This window comes from Lethenteron reissneri, unplaced genomic scaffold (assembly GCF_015708825.2).
Source record: "Lethenteron reissneri isolate LAM-NWPU_2019-01 unplaced genomic scaffold, ASM1570882v1 scaffold_1639, whole genome shotgun sequence".
NCBI classification, from domain to species: Eukaryota; Metazoa; Chordata; class Hyperoartia; order Petromyzontiformes; family Petromyzontidae; genus Lethenteron; species Lethenteron reissneri.
The window spans coordinates 2,735,815-2,755,912 of record NW_026891376.1 but is presented as its reverse complement, the minus strand read 5'-3'; the positions used below and the strand labels follow the sequence as shown (position 1 = coordinate 2,755,912).

Here is a 20,098-nt window from a genome sequence, read left to right as displayed (position 1 = left end):
TTATGGGTTGACAGGTGTATGGGTCTGGTTGGCAGTGCTGAGTATCAAACCTCTCAACCTCTTGGTGCCCTACACGGTGTCACAAAGTCTGACCCCCCCCCCAAACCATATTTTGAAAATAAAACATGCTTCAAATCCCTTTAAACTATTGTGCGTGCGTGTTTAATGTGTGACCTCACATTTATCACCCCCCAGGTGCGTGACGTCATTTATGGGCGGCCCCATAGACGCATAATTTCATGTTGCCCCTTTTGAAACGGCTTTATGCCGTATGGAACCTGAACTCAATTTTCTTGTCCAAGAATACGGGCGAAGCTTGATTTAAAGCAATCTAGATTTAAAGTTTTCGTGACTGCAGGAATCCATACTCTTTGGTTCTTTTGGTAAAGTCACGTAGGTAGAAAATACGGGTTGACAGGTGTATGGTCTGGGTGGCAGTGTTGAGTCTATACCCTACACTGAGTATGGGTAGCAGTGTTGAGTCTACAGTCTACATGGGTAGCAGTGTTGAGTCTACACTCAACACTGCCACCCATATAGACTCAGTGTTGGGTATAGACTCAATACTGCCACCCATATAGACTGTGTAGAGTGTAGACAACACTGCTATCCATACTCAGTGTAGTGTATAGACTCAACACTGCTACCCATGTAGACTGTAGAGTCTATACCCAACAGTCTATACACTACACTGAGTATGGGGTAGCAGTGTTGAGTCTATACACTACACTGAGTATGGGTAGCAGTGTTGAGTCTATACACTACACTGAGTCTACATGGGGGCTGGGTGGGGAGGGTGGGGTGGGGCTGGGTGGGTGGGGTAGGGCTGGGTGGGTGGGGTAGGGTGGGGAGGGGCTGGTCACCCCGTGGTGCCCTTATAAAACTCAACGTTTAACCTACTCACGCCGGCTTGTGCCCGCCCTCACAGTCGGGCATATTTGCGGAATACACCACGCCGCCGTTGACCCTGCAGGCCATTGACCGAGCAACCCAACGTTCCTACCAGCTCCCTCCGCAGGAATGTGTTTTAATGTTGCCCGTATTGAAACGGCTGTACGCTGTTTGGACATGAACGCAATTTTCCTGTCCCAAAAATGCGGGCTAAACCCGTACGGGGTTGACAGGTTTTGCTAATTTTTTTTGCGGAATAACTGCGCACCTGTGATTTAAAAACGCGTGGATTTTCCCCGCTAGGCATACAATTAATAAAGAAAATTTTGTAAAAAAAAAAACTGCTGCACATTTGTTATTTTTACAAAGTCTGACGTGTGTTTAAAACCGGAACCAATACGCTGCTTCGGTGAATCCGAAATCAAAGGCGATCGCCTCAACAGTTTACGGTAGAAATTTCGATGTAAAGCTTTCGTGACTGCAGGGATTCATCTTCTTGGTTCTTTCGGTAAAGTCATCACGTAGAATGGAAATAATATAAACAGGACCCTGCGGGGTGGGCTGGTAGGAACGAATAACCAAAGAATATAAACATAATGTATTATTACACTTGTTTAGCCAGGAAAGCCTCACTGAGTGTAAAGGTGTTTCTAGGGTCCTGCCAAGTGTTTGCAGTAGGGGGCGATGTTGCTGCACCTAATCGGACAATATGAAGGGAGAGTTTGAGGCCTAGTTCTAGGCTTTAGGCCTAGCTGTAGGCTTTAGGGCGCTGTGAGTTAATTTTTAATTTAAATGTTTTAATTAAAAAGTATCTCAGGGAATTAAAAAACTATCTCAGGGAATTATAAGGGAATGTTACACTTGTTTAGCCAGGAAAGCCTCACTGAGTCTAAAGGTTTTGTAGGGTCATGCCAAGTGTTTGCAGTAGGGGCGATGTTGCTACACCTAATCGGACATCGGACGGACGGACGATATAATCTATTGTAGGCTGGTTCACTTCGTTCCTATCAGTATACAAATTATTCTCACGTTTCGGCCACAACGCAAGCAGCCGTCCTCAGGTGAAGAACAGGTCTGTCGATAAGACAGAATCTGAATGACACGTCCTAGGCTTGTAGCGTGGTGTTGGACCAGATGACGCCAAAAGGCGCACAACTCAAAGACAATGCACCATCAGAGTATGAGAGCTCGGGGTGAAGTATTTACACCATTGGAACCTCATTTGCCAGTACCAAAATATGATAATTGGTGTTTTACCCTTCAATCTGAGACTAGGCTCTAAGGAAAGCTGTCTCGGATGTGGACCAATCAACTTCAAGGACTGCACATTATCAGAGTTATGTTTTTTGTTTGCATTATGGCTGCAGGTATTGTGGTCTATGCAAACATGATTCCTCGTGTAAAAAAGGTGTCAGTTTTGTTGCCAGATAAAAGGGGTAAAAAAACAATTATCACATTCGACTTTCGCGAGGTTTTTTGGATGGGGTCGATATAAACGTGTTTGTCGTTCAACCCTCTCGCCGCCCGGCACAGCCAGTTGGTAACAGTCTTTCACGTAAATAAAACACAAGCTGAAAAAATTGTGCCAGTTACCAGTCACAGCACTTGAACGGGTAACGAATTTACACCATTGGAAGCTCATTTGCCAGTAAAAAAATATGATAATTGTTTTTTAAATCCTTTATATTAAGTTCACTTGCTTGCTTGCTTAGGACCGTGCAAATCTTTCGGTCGTTTTTTAACCCACTTCCCGTGATCCAAACGAGCTGACATTTTGCACACAGACTCGTTGTGCGTGACAATTTATTTTTGTTAAATTTTTTTTTCCAAAATTTCACACTTGTTAGGATTTATTTACCAATTGCTTAATGGTGGCAGACAATCATCTGACCCATAGGTGGCAGCCATCTCAAGCCAGAGGACGAGAGGACTCTAGCCGCCACGCATATAAAGGATTTATAGTGAAAAACTTTGTTTTTACGGGTTATACTTATTTACCCTTCTATCTGGCAACAAAACTGAAACCAATTATCATATTTTTTACTGGCAAATCAGGTTCCAATGGTGTAAATGCTTCACCCCGAGCCAGTTACCAGCACTTTAACGAGTAACAAATCGTCAAAACATTCATGTTCACGTCATCTGACCCCCAAAAGAAACCCCTCCCGTCGTTGTCCACCCGTGACATTTCGCGAAACGTTCAGCGTCAGAACTCGTCCAGGTCACCGGCGGGGTGCGGCGGGCGCCTGCCCGGCTCATCGTGGCCGGCTCCAAGTTCCACGGGTCTCCCAGACAGCGGAATGTTACCTGCACAAGAATCCGGAGGTGGGCAGAGGTCGCAACCGAGTACCCGATACCCGTACCCTACCCGATACCCGGCTACCCGTACCCGGCCGGGTACGGGTAGGCCGTGAGTCACTGGTGAGTCACCGTGATTGTCACTCATTTTCTTAGGTTTTTTCGGTAAAGTCACGTAGGTAAAAAAAATTAAATTAATAAAAATAAAATAAAAATCACGACGTTTTTAAATTTTAATTTTATTTTAATTTTATTTTACTTTTATTAATTTTAATGTTTTACCTACGTGACTTTACCGAAAAAACCTAAGAATATGAATCCTTGCAGTCACGAAAGCTTCAAATCTAGAATGTCACTCATTTCCCAACGTCTTGTCTCTTCTCACAATTCAAGTTCCTAGAATCAACCCACCCGCGCCTGCAACATGGCTTCATCCCAGAGGTCGCAATCAGGTACCCGATACCCGTACCCTACCCGTACCCGGCCGGGTATCGGGTAGGGTACGGGTACGGCCGGGTACGGGTACCCGTTTGCGACCCTGGTGCGGCCGGGTACGGCTAAGGAATCAAAACCCGTTTGCGACCTCTGGTTGGTGGGTGAGTAAGTGGGTGCGTGGGTGCGTGGGTGAGTGCGTGGGTGGGTGAGTGAGTAGCTGAATTAGTGGGTGGGTGGGTGAGTGAGTGGGAGAGTTTGCAACCCTGGTGCGGCCGGGTACGGGTAGCCGGGTAGGCCGTGAGTCACTGGTGAGTCACCGTTTGTCACTCATTTCCCAACGTCTTGTCTCTTCTCACGATTCAAGTTCCTAGAATCAACCCACCCGCGCCTGCAACATGAATTCATCCCAGAGGTCGCAATCAGGTACTCGATACCCGTACCCTACCCGTACCTGGCCGGGTGGGGGATGGGGGGTGGGTGGGGGGGGGTGGGTCTGTGTCACCTGGGGGGTGGGGGGTGGGTGGGGGGGTGGATCTGTGTCACGTGGGGTGTGGGGGGTGGTGGTGGTGGATGTGTGTCACCTGGGGGGGCGACAAAGTAGTCGTCCTCTGTGTGACGAGCGTTCGCCATCACCTCGTCCACGTGACCTCCCTCCGTCACCTCGTCACTCCGCAGCCACAGACTCCTGGGGGTGGGGGGTGTGTGTGGGGTGTGTGTGGGGTGTGTGTGGGGTGTGTGCGGGGGGTGTGCGGGGGGTGGGGGTGTGGGGGAGGTGTGGGGTGGGTGGGGGGGTGGGGGGGGTGGGGGGGAGGTGTGTGTGTGGGGGGGGGGGTGGGGGGGAGGTGTGGGGGGGTGGGGGGGTGGGGTGTGTGTGTGTGGGGGGGGGGGGTGGGGGGGGGTGTGTGTGGGGGTTGTGGGGGGAGTGTGGGGGGTGTAGGGGGTGGGGTGTGTGTGGGGGGGGGTGTGGGGCATGTGTGGGGTGTGTGTGGGGGGTGTGTGTGGGGCGTGTGTGGGGGGTGTGTGGGGGGTGGGGGTGTGCGGGGGGTGGGGGTGTGGGGGAAGTGTGGGGTGGGTGGGGGGGTGGGGGGGGTGGGGGGGAGGTGTGTGTGTGGGGGGGGGGTGGGGGGAGGTGTGGGGGGGTGGGGGGGTGGGGTGTGTGTGTGTGGGGGGGGGGGTGGGGGGGGGTGTGTGGGGGAGGTGTGTGTGGGGGTTGTGGGGGGAGTGTGGGGGGTGTAGGGGGTGGGGTGTGTGTGGGGGGGGGGTGTGGGGCGTGTGTGGGGTGTGTGTGGGGGGTGTGTGTGGGGCGTGTGTGGGGGGTGTGTGGGGGGTGGGGGTGTGGGGGAGGTGTGGAGTGTGGGGGAGGTGTGGGGTGGGTGGGGGGGGTGGGGGGGAGGTGTGTGTGTGGGGGGGGGGGTGGGGGGGAGGTGTGGGGGGGTGGGGTGTGTGTGTGTGGGGGGGGGTGTGTGGGGAGGTGTGTGTGGGGGTTGTGGGGGGAGTGTGTAGGGGGTGTAGGGGGTGGGGTGTGTGTGGGGGGGGGGTGTGGGGCGTGTGTGGGGGGTGTGTGTGGGGTGTGTGTGGGGTGTGTGTGGGGGGTGTGTGGGGGGTGTGTGGGGGGTGGGGGGGATGGAATAAAAACGAGTGGAGTGGTTACAGCGGCTCCTGCATGTGCGACCACAGTGGGGGGGGGGGGGAGGGTGAGTGAGTGAAGGAATAACGAGTGAGTGGGTGAGTGAAGGAATCACGAGTGAGTGAGTGAGTGAAGGAATCACGAGTGAGTGGGTGAGTGAGTGAAGGAATGAGCTGGTGAGTGAGTGAAGGAATGAGTTGGTGAGTGAGTGAAGGAATGAGCTGGTGAGTGGGTGAGTGAGTGAAGGAATGAGCTGGTGAGTGAGTGAAGGAATGAGCTGGTGAGTGGGTGAGTGAGTGAAGGAATGAGTTGGTGAGTGAGTGAAGGAATGAGCTGGTGAGTGGGTGAGTGAGTGAAGGAATGAGCTGGTGAGTGAGTGAAGGAATGAGCTGGTGAGTGGGTGAGTGAGTGAAGGAATGAGCTGGTGAGTGAGTGAAGGAATGAGTGAGTGAGTGAGTGAGTGAAGGAATGAGTTGGTGAGTGAGTGAAGGAATGAGCTGGTGAGTGGGTGAGTGAGTGAAGGAATGAGTGAGTGAGTGAGTGAGTGAAGGAATGAGTTGGTGAGTGAGTGAAGGAATGAGCTGGTGAGTGGGTGAGTGAGTGAAGGAATGAGTTGGTGAGTGAGTGAAGGAATGAGCTGGTGAGTGAGTGAAGGAATGAGTGAGTGAGTGAGTGAAGGAATGAGTTGGTGAGTGAGTGAAGGAATGAGCTGGTGAGTGGGTGAGTGAGTGAAGGAATGAGTTGGTGAGTGAGTGAAGGAATGAGCTGGTGAGTGGGTGAGTGAGTGAAGGAATGAGCTGGTGAGTGAGTGAAGGAATGAGCTGGTGAGTGGGTGAGTGAGTGAAGGAATGAGCTGGTGAGTGAGTGAAGGAATGAGTGAGTGAGTGAGTGAGTGAAGGAATGAGTTGGTGAGTGAGTGAAGGAATGAGCTGGTGAGTGGGTGAGTGAGTGAAGGAATGAGTTGGTGAGTGAGTGAAGGAATGAGCTGGTGAGTGGGTGAGTGAGTGAAGGAATGAGCGAGTGAGTGAGTGAAGGAATGAGTGAGTGGGTGAGTGAGTGAAGGAATGAGCTGGTGAGTGAAGGAATGAGTGAGTGAGTGGGTGAGTGAAGGAATGAGTGAGTGAAGGAATGAGTTGGTGAGTGAGTGAAGGAATGAGCTAGTGAGTGGGTGAGTGAGTGAAGGAATGAGCTGGTGAGTGAGTGAAGGAATGAGTGAGTGAGTGGGTGAGTGAGTGAAGGAATGAGTGAGTGGGTGAAGGAATGAGTTGGTGAGTGAGTGAAGGAATGAGCTGGTGAGTGAGTGAGTGAGTGAGTGAAGGAATAACGAGTGAGTGGGTGAGTGAGTGAAGGAATGAGCTGGTGAGTGAGTGAGTGAGTGAAGGAATGAGTTGGTGAGTGAGTGAAGGAATGAGCTGGTGAGTGAAGGAATGAGTGAGTGGGTGAGTGAGTGAAGGAATGAGCTGGTGAGTGAGTGAGTGAGTGAAGGAATGAGTGAGTGGGTGAATGAGTGAGTGAGTGAAGGAATAAGGAGTGAGTGGGTGAATGAGTGAGTGAGTGAAGGAATGAGTGAGTGGGTGAGTGAGTGAGTGAGTGAAGGAATGAGCTGGTGAGTGAGTGAGTGAGTGAAGGAATGAGTTGGTGAGTGAGTGAAGGAATGAGCTGGTGAGTGAGTGAGTGAAGGAATGAGTGAGTGGGTGAATGAGTGAGTGAGTGAAGGAATGAGTGAGTGGGTGAGTGAGTGAAGGAATGAGTTGGTGAGTGAGTGAAGGAATGAGTGAGTGGGTGAGTGAGTGAAGGAATGAGTTGGTGAGTGAGTGAAGGAATGAGCTGGTGAGTGGGTGAGTGAGTGAAGGAATGAGTGAGTGGGTGAATGAGTGAGTGAGTGAAGGAATGAGTGAGTGGGTGAATGAGTGAGTGAGTGAAGGAATGAGCTGGTGAGTGAGTGAGTGAGTGAAGGAATGAGTTGGTGAGTGAGTGAAGGAATGAGCTGGTGAGTGAGTGAGTGAGTGAAGGAATGAGTGAGTGGGTGAATGAGTGAGTGAGTGAAGGAATGAGTGAGTGGGTGAGTGAGTGAAGGAATGAGTTGGTGAGTGAGTGAAGGAATGAGTGAGTGAGTGAAGGAATGAGTTGGTGAGTGAGTGAAGGAATGAGCTGGTGAGTGGGTGAGTGAGTGAAGGAATGAGCTGGTGAGTGGGTGAGTGATTGAAGGAATGAGTGAGTGGGTGAGTGGGTGAGTGAGTGAGTGAGTGGGTGAGTGTGAGTGCTAGGTGAGTGCAAGGTGAGTGAGGGGTGAGCGCTCACCTGCCCAGGTGAGCACCGCTCACCATGGGGCTCACCGCGTGGGTGAGTGGTGGGTGAGTGAAAGTGAGTGCTAGGTGAGTGGTGAGTGTGAGGGTGAGTGCTAGGTGAGTGAGTGTGAGTGCTAGGTGAGTGCTAGGTGAGTGCTAGGTGAGTGAGTGCTAGGTGAGTGAGTGTGAGTGCTAGGTGAGTGTGAGGGTGAGTGCTAGGTGAGTGTGAGGGTGAGTGCTAGGTGAGTGTGAGGGTGAGTGCTAGGTGAGTGAGTGTGAGTGCTAGGTGAGTGAGTGTGAGTGCTAGGTGAGTGTGAGGGTGAGTGCTAGGTGAGTGTGAGGGTGAGTGCTAGGTGAGTGTGAGTGTGAGTGCTAGGTGAGTGCTAGGTGAGTGCTAGGTGAGTGAGTGTGAGTGCTAGGTGAGTGTGAGGGTGAGTGCTAGGTGAGTGTGAGGGTGAGTGCTAGGTGAGTGTGAGGGTGAGTGCTAGGTGAGTGTGAGGGTGAGTGAGGGGTGAGCACTCACCTGCCCTGGTGAGCACTGCTCACCATGGGGCTCACCGCGTGGGTGAGTGGTGGGTGAGTGAGGGTGAGTGCTAGGTGAGTGGTGAGTGTGAGGGTGAGTGCTAGATGAGTGGTGAGTGTGAGTGCTAGGTGAGTGCTAGGTGAGTGAGTGCTAGTTGAGTGAGTGAGTGCTAGGTGAGTACTAGGTGAGTGTGAGCATCACTCACCTGCCCTGGTGAGCGCCACTCACCATGGCGCTCACCGCGTGAGTGAGTGCTAGGTGAGTGAGGGTGAGTGTGAGTGTGAGTGCTAGGTGAGTGAGGGTGAGTGAGGGGTGAGCACTCACCTGCCCTGGTGAGCGCCACTCACCATGGCGCTCACCGCGTGGGTGAGTGGTGGGTGTGCGTGCTAGGTGAGTGAGGGTGAGTGGTGGGTGAGTGAGGGTGAGTGCTAGGTGAGTGCTAGGTGAGTGAGTGCTAGGTGAGTGAGGGGTGAGCACTCACCTGCCCCGGTGAGCGCCACTCACCATGGCGCTCACCGCGTGGGTGAGTGGTGGGTGTGCGTGCTAGGTGAGTGAGGGTGAGTGGTGGGTGAGTGAGGGTGAGTGCTAGGTGAGTGCTAGGTGAGTGAGTGCTAGGTGAGTGAGGGGTGAGCACTCACCTTCCCCGGTGAGCGCCACTCACCATGGCGCTCACCGCGTGGGTGAGTGGTGGGTGTGCGTGCTAGGTGAGTGAGGGTGAGTGGTGGGTGAGTGAGGGTGAGTGCTAGGTGAGTGCTAGGTGAGTGAGTGCTAGGTGAGTGAGGGGTGAGCACTCACCTGCCCCGGTGAGCGCCACTCACCATGGCGCTCACCGCGTGGGTGAGTGGTGGGTGTGCGTGCTAGGTGAGTGAGGGTGAGTGGTGGGTGAGTGAGGGTGAGTGCTAGGTGAGTGCTAGGTGAGTGAGTGCTAGGTGAGTGAGGGGTGACCACTCACCTGCCCCGGTGAGCGCCACTCACCATGGCGCTCACCGCGTGGGTGAGTGGTGGGTGTGCGTGCTAGGTGAGTGAGGGTGAGTGGTGGGTGAGTGAGGGTGAGTGCTAGGTGAGTGCTAGGTGAGTGAGTGCTAGGTGAGTGAGGGGTGACCACTCACCTGCCCCGGTGAGCGCCACTCACCATGGCGCTCACCGCGTGGGTGTCCACGTCCTGCAGCCGCTGGGCGAAGCTCACGGCGTCCGCCAGGCGACGGGAGGCTTCACGGCTGCCAAACGCCACTAGGCCCTGGTGCTCCAGGTGGCCCAGCAGGTCTACCTCCACCTGGGGAGGGGGGGAGGGGGGGGACAGGGGGGGAGGGGGGGGGAGGGGGTGGGGGGGGGAGAGGGGGGACAGGGGGGGAGGGGGGGGGGAGGGGGTGGGGGGGGGGAGAGGGGGAGGAGAGGAGGGGGAGGGGGGGGAAAAGAAGGAGGGGGAGAGGGGGGGAAGGAGACGGGGGGAGGGTGAGGAGGGGGAGGAGAGAGGGGAGAGGAGGGTGGGGGAGGGGTGTGGGGGAGGGGGAGAGGAGAGAGAGAGGGGGGGGAGAAGGGGGGGAGGAGCGGGGGGGGGGGGGGAGAGGAGGGGGGGGGTGACCGTGGGTGTGTGTAGGGGGAGGGAGGGGTCACCTTCACGGCAGGTCAAAGGGTCACGGTGCCCACCTCAAGTTCCACACACCCCCGCCCCACCCCCCCCCCCCCCCCCCCCCCCACTCACCCCCCCCCGCCCCCCCCCCCCCACACCCCCCCCCGCTCCCCCCCTCCTCACCTCGGGACATGGAGGCTCCTCGGCAGGCTGCCAAGTTGGCTGTTGGGGAACCTGCCCACGCAGAGAGACGGCACCACACAGCCACCGTCACCCACTCGCTCGCCCGCTCACTCACTTACTCACTCACTTACTCACTCGCACGCTCACCCACTCACTCACTCGCTCGCTCGCACACTCACTCACTCGCTCACTCACCCACTCACTCACCCACTCACTCACTCACTCACTTGCTCATTCACCCACTCACTCACCCACTCGCCCACTCCATTACCCACTCACCCACTCGCTCACCCACTCATTCACCCGCTCACTCACCCGCTCACTCACTTACTCGCTTACTCACCCACTCACTCACTCATTCACTCACTCACTCACCCACTCACTCACTCACTCACCCACTCACTCGCTCGCCCACTCACCCACTCACTCACTCACCCACTCACTCGCTCATTCACCCACTCACCCACTCACTCACCCACTCACTCACCCGCTCGCTCGCCCACTCGCTCACTTACTTACTCACTCACCCACTCACTCACTCACCCACCCACTCACTCACTCACTCACCCACCCACTCACTCACACACCCGCTCACTCACCCACTCACTCACACACCCGCTCACTCACCCACTCACTCACCCACTCGCCCACTCACTCGCTCACCCACTCGCTCACCCACTCGCTCACCCACTCGCTCGCTCAGCTCGCTTGCCTTGCAGGTGGAGCTGTGTTGGCAGCGATGAGGTGCGGAGGTGAGGAGGGGAGTGAGCCCAGTCCTCCCTGCCAAGACGCAGCAATGGGTCTCAAGATTCATTCACAAGAGAGAGAAACCCACAGACTCACACAGAGACCCACAGACTCACACAGAGACACATAGACTCACACAGAGACCCATAGACTCACACAGAGACCCACAGACTCACACAGAGATACATAGAGTCACACAGAGACCCATAGACTCACACAGAGACCCATAGACTCACACAGAGACCCATAGAGTCATACAGAGATACATAGAGTCACACAGAGACCCATAGACTCACAGAGACCCATACACCCATAGAGTCACACAGAGACCCATAGACTCACAGAGACCCATAGACTTACAGAGACCCATAGACTCACACAGAGACCCATAGACTCACACAGAGACCCATAGACTCACACAGAGACCCACAGACTCACAGAGACCCATTGACACACACAGAGACCCACAGACTCACACAGAGACCCACAGACTCACACAGAGACCCACAGACTCACACAGAGACCCACAGACTCACACAGAGACCCACAGACTCACACAGAGACCCACAGACTCACACAGAGACCCACAGACTCACACAGAGACCCACAGACTCACACAGAGACCCACAGACTCACACAGAGACACATAGACTCACACAGAGACCCATAGACTCACACAGAGACCCATAGACTCACACAGAGACCCATAGACTCACACAGAGACCCATAGAGTCACACAGAGATACATAGAGTCACACAGAGACCCATAGACTCACAGAGACCCATACACCCATAGAGTCACACAGAGACCCATAGACTCACAGAGACCCATAGAGTCACACAGAGACCCACAGACTCACACAGAGACCCACAGACTCACACAGAAACCCACAGACTCACACAGAGACCCACAGACTCACACAGAGACCCACAGACTCACACAGAGACCCACAGACTCACACAGAGACCCATAGACTCACACAGAGACCCATAGACTCACACAGAAACCCATAGACTCACACAGAGACCCACAGACTCACACAGAGACCCACAGACTCACACAGAGACCCATAGACTCACAGAGACCCATAGAGTCACACAGAGACACATAGAGTCACACAGAGACCCATAGACTCACACAGAGACCCACAGACTCGCAGAGACCCATTGACACACACAGAGACCCATAGAGTCACACAGAGACCCATAGACTCACACAGAGACCCACAGACTCACAGAGACCCATTGACACACACAGAGACCCATAGAGTCACACAGAGACCCATAGACTCACACAGAGACCCACAGACTCGCAGAGACCCATTGACACACACAGAGACCCATAGAGTCACACAGAGACCCATAGACTCACACAGAGACCCACAGACTCACAGAGACCCATTGACACACACAGAGACCCATAGAGTCACACAGAGACCCATAGACTCACACAGAGACCCACAGACTCACATTGACCCATTGACACACACAGAGACCCATAGAGTCACACAGAGACCCATAGACTCACACAGAGACACACAGACTCATAGAGACCCATAGACTCACAGAGACCCATAGACTCACAGAGACCCATAGAGTCACACAGAGACACACAGAGTCACACAGAGACCCATAGACTCATACAGAGACACACAGACTCACAGAGACCCATAGACTCACAGAGACCCATAGACTCACAGAGACCCATAGACTCACACAGAGACCCATATATTCACACAGAGACCCATAGACTCACACAGAGACACATAGACTCACAGAGACCCATAGACTCACACAGAGACCCATAGACTCACACAGAGACCCATAGAGTCACACAGAGACCCAAAGACTCACAGAGACCCATAGACTCACACAGAGACCCACAGACTCACACAGAGACCCACAGACTCACAGAGACCCATTGACACACACAGAGACCCATAGAGTCACACAGAGACCCATAGACTCACACAGAGACCCACAGACTCACAGAGACCCATTGACACACACAGAGACCCATAGAGTCACACAGAGACCCATAGACTCACACAGAGACACACAGACTCACAGAGACCCATAGACTCACAGAGACCCATAGACTCACAGAGACCCATAGAGTCACACAGAGACCCATAGTCACACAGAGACCCAAAGACTCACACAGAGACCCATAGACTCACACAGAGACCCATAGACTCACACAGAGACCCATAGACACACAGAGACCCATAGACTCACAGAGATCCATAGACTCACAGAGATCCATAGACTCACACAGAGACCCATAGACTCACACAGAGACCCATTGACACACACAGAGACCCATAGAGTCACACAGAGACCCATAGACTCACACAGAGACACATAGACTCACACAGAGAACCATAGAGTGAGTGAGTCGGTGGGTGAGTGGATGAGTGAGTGGATGGGTGAGTGGGTAGATGAGTGAGTGAGTGGGCGAGTGCATGGGTGACTAAGTGGTTGGGTGAGTGAGTGGATGGGTGAGTGAGTGGATGGGTAGGTGAGTGGCTGGATGAGTGAGTGGGTGAGTGGATGAGTGAGTGGATCGGTGAGTGGATGGGTGAGTGGGTGGGTGAGTGGTTGGATGAGTGGGTGAGTGGCTGCATGAGTGAGTGGGTGAGTGAGTGAGTCGGTGGGTGAGTGGATGAGTGAGTGGATCGGTGAGTGGATGGGTGAATGGGTGAGTGAGTGGGTGAGTGGATGAGTGAGTGGGTGAGTGGATGAGTGAGTGGGTGAGTGGATGAGTGAGTGGGTGGGTTGAGTAGGTGGATCGGTGAGTGGATGAGTGAGTGGATGAGTGAGTGGATCGGTAAGTGAGTGGGCGAGTGGTTGGATGAGTGGGTGAGTGGCTGCATGAGTGAGTGGGTGGGTTGAGTGGGTGAGTGAGTGGATGGATAAGTGAGTGGATGGGTAAATGAATGAATGAGTAGGTGAGTGAGTGACAGGGTGAGTGAGTGGGTGGATGAGTGAGTGGGTAAGTGAGTGACAGAGTGAGTAGGTTGGTGAGTGGGTTGGCGAGTGAATGGGTGAGTGGGTGGGTGAGCGAGTGGGTTGGTGGATGGGCAGGTGAACGAGTGGGTTGGTGAGTGGGTAGGTGAGTGGGTAGGTGAGTGGGTAGGTGAGCGAGTCGGTTGGTGAGCGAGTGGGTTGGTGAGTGGGTGAGTGAGTGGGTGAGTGAGTGGAGTGAGTGGGTGAGTGTGTGAGTGAGTGTGTGAGTGGGTGAGTGGATTGAGTGAGTGTGTAAGTGAGTGGGTGAGTGTGTGAGCGAGTGGGTTGGTGAGTGTGTGAATGAGTGTGTGAGTGAGTGGGCAGGTGAGCGAGTGGGTTGGTGAGTGGGTTGGTGGGTGGGTAGGTGAGTGGGTTGGTGAGTGGGCAGGTGAGCGAGTGGGTTGGTGAGTGGGTTGGTGAGTGGGTAGGTGAGCGAGTCGGTTGGTGAGCGAGTGGGTGAGTGTGTGAGTGGAGTGAGTGAGTGGGTTGGTGAGTGTGTGAGTGAGTGGGTGAGTGTGTGAGTGAGTGGGTTGGTGAGTGGGTTGGTGAGTGGGTTGGTGAGTGGGCAGGTGAGCGAGTGGGTTGGTGAGTGAGTAGGTGAGTGGGCAGGTGAGCGAGTGGGTTGGTGAGTGAGTAGGTGAGTGGGCAGGTGAGCGAGTGGGTTGGTGAGTGAGTAGGTGAGTGGTCAGGTGAGCGAGTGGGTTGGTGAGTGAGTAGGTGAGTGGGCAGGTGAGCGAGTGGGTTGGTGAGTGAGTAGGTGAGTGGGCAGGTGAGCGAGTGGGTTGGTGAGTGAGTAGGTGAGTGGGCAGGTGAGCGAGTGGGTTGGTGAGTGAGTAGGTGAGTGGTCAGGTGAGCGAGTGGGTTGGTGAGTGAGTAGGTGAGTGGGCAGGTGAGCGAGTGGGTTGGTGAGTGAGTAGGTGAGTGGGCAGGTGAGCGAGTGGGTTGGTGAGTGAGTAGGTGAGTGGGCAGGTGAGCGAGTGGGTTGGTGAGTGAGTAGGTGAGTGGGCAGGTGAGCGAGTGGGTTGGTGAGTGAGTAGGTGAGTGGGCAGGTGAGCGAGTGGGTTGGTGAGTGAGTAGGTGAGTGGGCAGGTGAGCGAGTGGGTTGGTGAGTTTGTGAGTGAGTGTGTGAGTGAGTGAGTGTGTGAGTGAGTGAGTGTGTGAGTGTGTGAGTGAGTGGGTAAGTGTGTGAGTGAGTGTGTGAGTGAGTGGGTGAGTGTGTGAGTGAGTGAGTGGACTGAGTGAGTGAGTGGGTAAGTGTGTGAGTGAGTGAGTGTGTGAGTGAGTGTGTGAGTGGGTAAGTGTGTGAGTGAGTGTGTGAGTGAGTGGGTGAGTGTGTGAGCGAGTGTGTGTGTGAGTGGATTGGTGAGTGGGTAGGTGAGCGAGTGGGCAGGTGACCGAGTACAGCTGACAGCAGCTACAGCAGTGTGACGGTGGCAGTGCGGTGCAACTTCCCCGCGCGCCTTTCAATCGGTGAGCAAAACCCTCACCTGGAAGTGCCCGGCGCCTCACCACTGCACTCACCATCCCCACGAGTGACATCGTCACCTGTGGGAGACATCCATTCTAAGATTGCACCTCCAGAATCTGGTCGCGTATACGCTACTATACACTACTATACACTACACACTACTATACACTATACACTACTATACACTACACTACCATACACTACACTATACACTACACTATACACTACACTACTATACACTACACTATACACTACTATACTACACAGCACTACACTATACACAGCACTACACTATACACTACTATACACTATACACTACTATACACTATACACTACTATACACTATACACTACTATACACTACTATACACTACACTACTATACACTACTACACTACTATACGCTACTATACACAACACTACACAACACTACACTACTATACAGTACTACACTATACACTACTATACAGTACTACACTATACACTACTATACACTACACTACTATACACTACACTACTATACACTACTACACTATACACTACTATACACTATACACCACTACACTATACACCACTACACTATACACCACTACACTATACACTACTATACACAATACTACACTATACACTACTATACACAATACTACACTATACACTACTACACTATACACTACTACACTACTATACACTACTACACTACACACTACTATACACTACTACACTACACACTACTATACACAATACTACACTATACACTACTATACACAATACTACACTATACACTACTACACTATACACTACTATACACTATACACTACTACACTATACACTACTATACACAATACTACACTATACACTACTATACACTATACACTACTACACTATACACTACTATACACAATACTACACTATACACTACTACACACTACTACACTATACACTACTATACACTACTACACTATACACTACTACACTATACACTACTACACTATACACTACTATACACAATACTACACTATACACTACTATACACTACTACACTATACACTACTACACTATACACTACTATACACTACTACACTATACACTACTACACTATACAATACTACACTATACACTACTATACTATACACTACTACACTATACACTGTACACTACTACACATCACACGCCACTACAGCACCACTACACTACAACAGCCCACAGCGACACCGGGAAAATGTCAAAACTGGGTGGTTTTTAACTTTTGCCGACAAAACTGGATCCCAAATGTCAAAACTGGGTGCACCCTGGGTGGCCAAAAACTTGAGTTTTGGACACTCAGGGTGCACCCAGTTTTGACATTTGTCAAATACACTTGATAATTGTATACTAGCACAGTGTGCCAGCACCCCATTCATCCAAACACTTGGTATTTGTATACTCGCACACTGTGCCAGCACCCCATTCATCTAAACACTTGGTATTAGTATGCTGGCACAGTGTGCCAGCACCATATAACTACACACACTTGATATTTGTACGCTGGCACAGTGTGCCAGCACCCCAACGACCAACATTTCAAGCTACGGCTCGGACTCGGAAGTGAGTTTGGGGCGGGCTTGCGACCAGGCGGGCGCACTGCCACCTTGCGTGATGACCTAGACTAGTGACTCGCGTCAATACCAAACTTTTGTATTGTTGGTTGATGCTACGCGCTACTGTACACCCTTAAATTTGCCATGCATTCGACCATAGCCCGCCAAACGACCAAGCACAGAGACAAAGGCGACGTCCTTGGGAGATGGACCAGCCTGCTTGACGCTCCTGACCATGGTCCCAATGGTGCGGAACCAACCAACGAATGCGCATCTCGTTGATTGGTCAATCCTTTGGCCCACCGTTACGGTGATTGGCGGAAATATTGTGTGAAAAATCAAATTGCTGGCAATGAAAATAGACATTGTCTCGTGAAAAATTGAAAGTAGACGTAGAAACGTGATTTTTCACAAGCATTTTTCACGAAACAGGTGGAGGAGCGGCTCACATTCGAATGGCAACCCTCCACCCCAAGAAGACTTTTACCACGCGCCGCGAGGCCATCCACGGCATCCAAGACTTTGCTTTGCAACAAGGCAAGCGCGCGGTCCTTGACCTCAAGCGAAGCGGCGGACGGCACGTTGCCATCGTCTGCTCTAGTTCAACACCTTGTTCCTTCAAGGTGAAGCTGACGAAGCTCACGGGGGAACGACGCGGCTTCCGCGTCTCGGCGCTGTGCACGGATCACCACGGCTGCACGGGCACTACCAAGATCACGCAGCGCCAAGTGGAGGCGAACACGACAGCCCGTTCGGCCTTTCGCGCCAACCCCCGTACCTCCGCACCGACTGTCATTGCCCAGGTCGCCGACGTTGCTCGCGTCATTGTCCCGACCCGGATGATGTACCGCGCCAAGGACACGTGCATCGCGGCGAACGAGAGTGCGGCCCATGCAGGCTTCGAGTTCATCAACTCGCTGGTGGAGACGTTCGGCAAGCTCAAAGCGACGACCTGCAGTGTGCGAGAAGACGCGGGCATCTTCTGGGGTGCGTTCATCTGCAACCCGATCGCACGCTCGTTGCAGCCAAGTCTTCAACGCGTCGTCGGCATCGACGGGTCGCACATGAAGGCGCGCGCCTACAACGGAACCATGCTTGTCCTCGTTGGGCGCGACGGCAACAACCGCAACGTCCTTCTCGCCGTGGCGCTGGTGCCGTCCGAGACGGCAGCGGCCTACGACTGGTTTCTCAACTGCTGCACGACCAACGACATCGAGCTCGACGGCACGCCGGTCTTCTGCGATCGTGGCACGGGCATCCTAGCCTCCGACTGGAAGGACCTCATGCTCATCCACTGCACGCGGCATTTGATCTGCAACGGCGTGGACAACATCGGCTCCGCGTTCACGCCCGACCTCCAAGGCATCATCTACGATGCCCAAGGGTGCGCCTCCGAGGCCGCGTTCCGCAGCTCCTTGGGCTGCTTGGGCGTAGCTCTGCCTGCGGCGGCCACGTACTACAACAAGATCGACCCCCACACGTGGGCGCTCTACCCGCACCTGCACACGACGCCATTGTACGGCTGGCGCACGACGAACTTTGTGGAGTCCACGAACAGCGAGGCCCTGCCGGCTCGCGAGATGGACCCCTTCCACTTCCTCATGCACCACATGGAAGACATGATGACGACGGCCTTTGCCCACCGCAGCGACGCCGAGAAGTGGGCCGCTCAAGGGCGTGTCATTACGCCGTACGCTCAAGGACTCATCGACGCTCAGCAGGCGTTGGCCCCGAGGTACAAGGTCTACGAGAGTACCTCGACGCGTGCATACGTCAAGGATCCAGACGCCTACGCCTCTGCCAAGCGCCGAGTCGATCTCAGCTCTCGGTCGTGCACGTGCGGGTACATGAAGCAGATGGGCTTGCCGTGTCGGCACTACATTCGTGCCCTCATGGCGTTTGGGCGGATGCCCGAGCTCTACGACGCATGTGCGGTGTGTTACCAAGTCTCTGCCATCAACACGACATGGACCTCGGTTGCCGGTATCGAGCTGCCCATTGCCGAGGAGCTACAACGCGACAACACCATGATGCCACCTCCTCGCCAGAAGAAGGCTGGCCGCCCGAAGAAGCGTCGGATTCGCAACCGTGGCGAAGGTGGCCCATTGGGCCTCACGCGGTGCTCCTTCTGTCGCGCCAAGGGCCACAACAAGTGCTCTTGCCCGTCGAAGTAGTTATATATATGTAACAAACATGTTTTGTTCTAAGTGTGCAGCACCATACTTCTCGACGCAAACACTATCTACCGTTGTTCTACTGTAGTAGGTGTAGCATGCAAGCTGGCACACTGTACCAGTATACAAATGGCAAGTTCGTGTATGTTCGCGAGCTGAAAGTGTTACTGTAGTTGCAAGCTGGCACACTGTGCCAGTATACAAACGGCAAGTAAGCGAGCTGGCACACTGTGCCAGTATGCAAACGGGAAGTTTGTGGTGCAAGGTATGGAACATGAGCCACGAGAAACATCATTTGGAACGCTCTAAATCTGTGGCGACATATGGATGAATAACGCAAGGACCTAAACGTGTACAAAATGATACATTAAATCGTACACCTTCCTCACCCAGTTTTGACATTTGTCCACATTGAACATCACCCAGTTTTGTCATATCAAAAAGCACCACCCTGTTTTGCCTGTCGTTTTCCAAGACCACCCAGTTTTGACATTTGGGATCCAGTTTTGTCGGCAAAAGTTAAAAACCACCCAGTTTTGACATTTTCCCCAGCGACACCACAACCACCACCGCAAACACCACCACCACAACCACACAACAACAACAACAACCGCCATTCGCCACTAAGTGGCGGTGACGTCACCACGACGCTTGTGCCAGGCCATGTGCACCTTGAGGCTGCCACGTGAAGTGTCGAACGCCCGCTGGCAGGAGGTCACGGGGCAGACCCAGCAGGTGCCACGGGTCGACTGACCGAGATGACCAACAACCACCACAACCACCACCACCACAACAACCACCACAAAAACAACCACCACCACAACAACCACCACAATCACCACCACTACCACCACCACAACCACCACCACTACAACCACCACCACCACAACAACCACCACAACAACAACCACCACCACTACCACCACCACAACCACCACAACAACAACCACTACCACCACCACAACCACCACCACCACAACAACCACCACCACAACAACCACCACCACCACAATCACCACCACTACAGCACCACTACACTACAACAGCCCACAGACACACCACAACAACAACCACCACCACTACCACCACCACAACCACCACAACAATCACCACATCCACCACCACAACAACAACAACCACCACCACAACAACAACCACCACAACCACAAGACGAGTGAGCGAGTGAGAGGAGCCGTACGACAGATGGAGTCGGAGCAGCAGGAGGCGTCTCGTGGCACCGGCAGAGGCTGCGCTTCTGACCGCACCACGTGGTCGGGTAGAGGGCGTGGCTATGACGTCAGGGGGAGGGC

General features: G+C 53.6%; 2 protein-coding genes across 3 annotated transcripts in view; one reads left to right on the top strand and one right to left on the bottom strand.

Annotated features, from left to right (window-relative positions):
* The window catches only part of LOC133363063 (calcium-binding protein 4-like), an 11,458-nt gene extending 10,252 nt beyond the window's left edge, over positions 1 to 1,206 (top strand). Inside the window, exon 6 of the mRNA XM_061582073.1 lies at positions 1,195 to 1,206. Coding sequence (XP_061438057.1) covers positions 1,195 to 1,206 — 12 coding nt within the window. The remainder of the gene's footprint in view (positions 1 to 1,194) is intronic.
* GATC (glutamyl-tRNA amidotransferase subunit C) lies at positions 787 to 20,098 on the bottom strand. 2 transcript variants are annotated; one of them, XM_061547152.1, is made up of 7 exons: positions 19,987 to 20,098; positions 15,059 to 15,116; positions 10,528 to 10,595; positions 9,816 to 9,866; positions 9,172 to 9,335; positions 4,206 to 4,309; positions 787 to 3,198 (listed from the first exon to the last, which is right to left on the bottom strand). In XM_061547152.1, the coding sequence occupies exons 2-7, from the start codon at positions 15,108 to 15,110 to the stop codon at positions 3,098 to 3,100; spliced, it is 540 nt and encodes a 179-aa protein (XP_061403136.1). In that variant the 5' UTR covers positions 15,111 to 15,116; positions 19,987 to 20,098; the 3' UTR covers positions 787 to 3,097. The 2 variants fall into 2 exon arrangements, with proteins under 2 accessions (XP_061403136.1, XP_061403137.1); XM_061547153.1 differs by lacking the exon at positions 19,987 to 20,098 and adding an exon at positions 19,460 to 19,976.

Excerpts from the sequence above, each read along its gene's own strand:
- GATC (XM_061547152.1), bottom strand. The coding sequence starts at position 15,110 with ATGTCACTCGTGGGGATGGTGAGTGCAGTGGTGAGGCGCCGGGCACTT. Across the intron at positions 10,596-15,058 it reads GAGGCGCCGGGCACTTCCAG|GGAGGACTGGGCTCACTCCC; the intron begins GTGAGGGTTTTG and ends GCGTCTTGGCAG. Across the intron at positions 3,199-4,205 it reads CTACTTTGTCGCCCCCCCAG|GTAACATTCCGCTGTCTGGG; the intron begins GTGACACACATC and ends ATTCTTGTGCAG.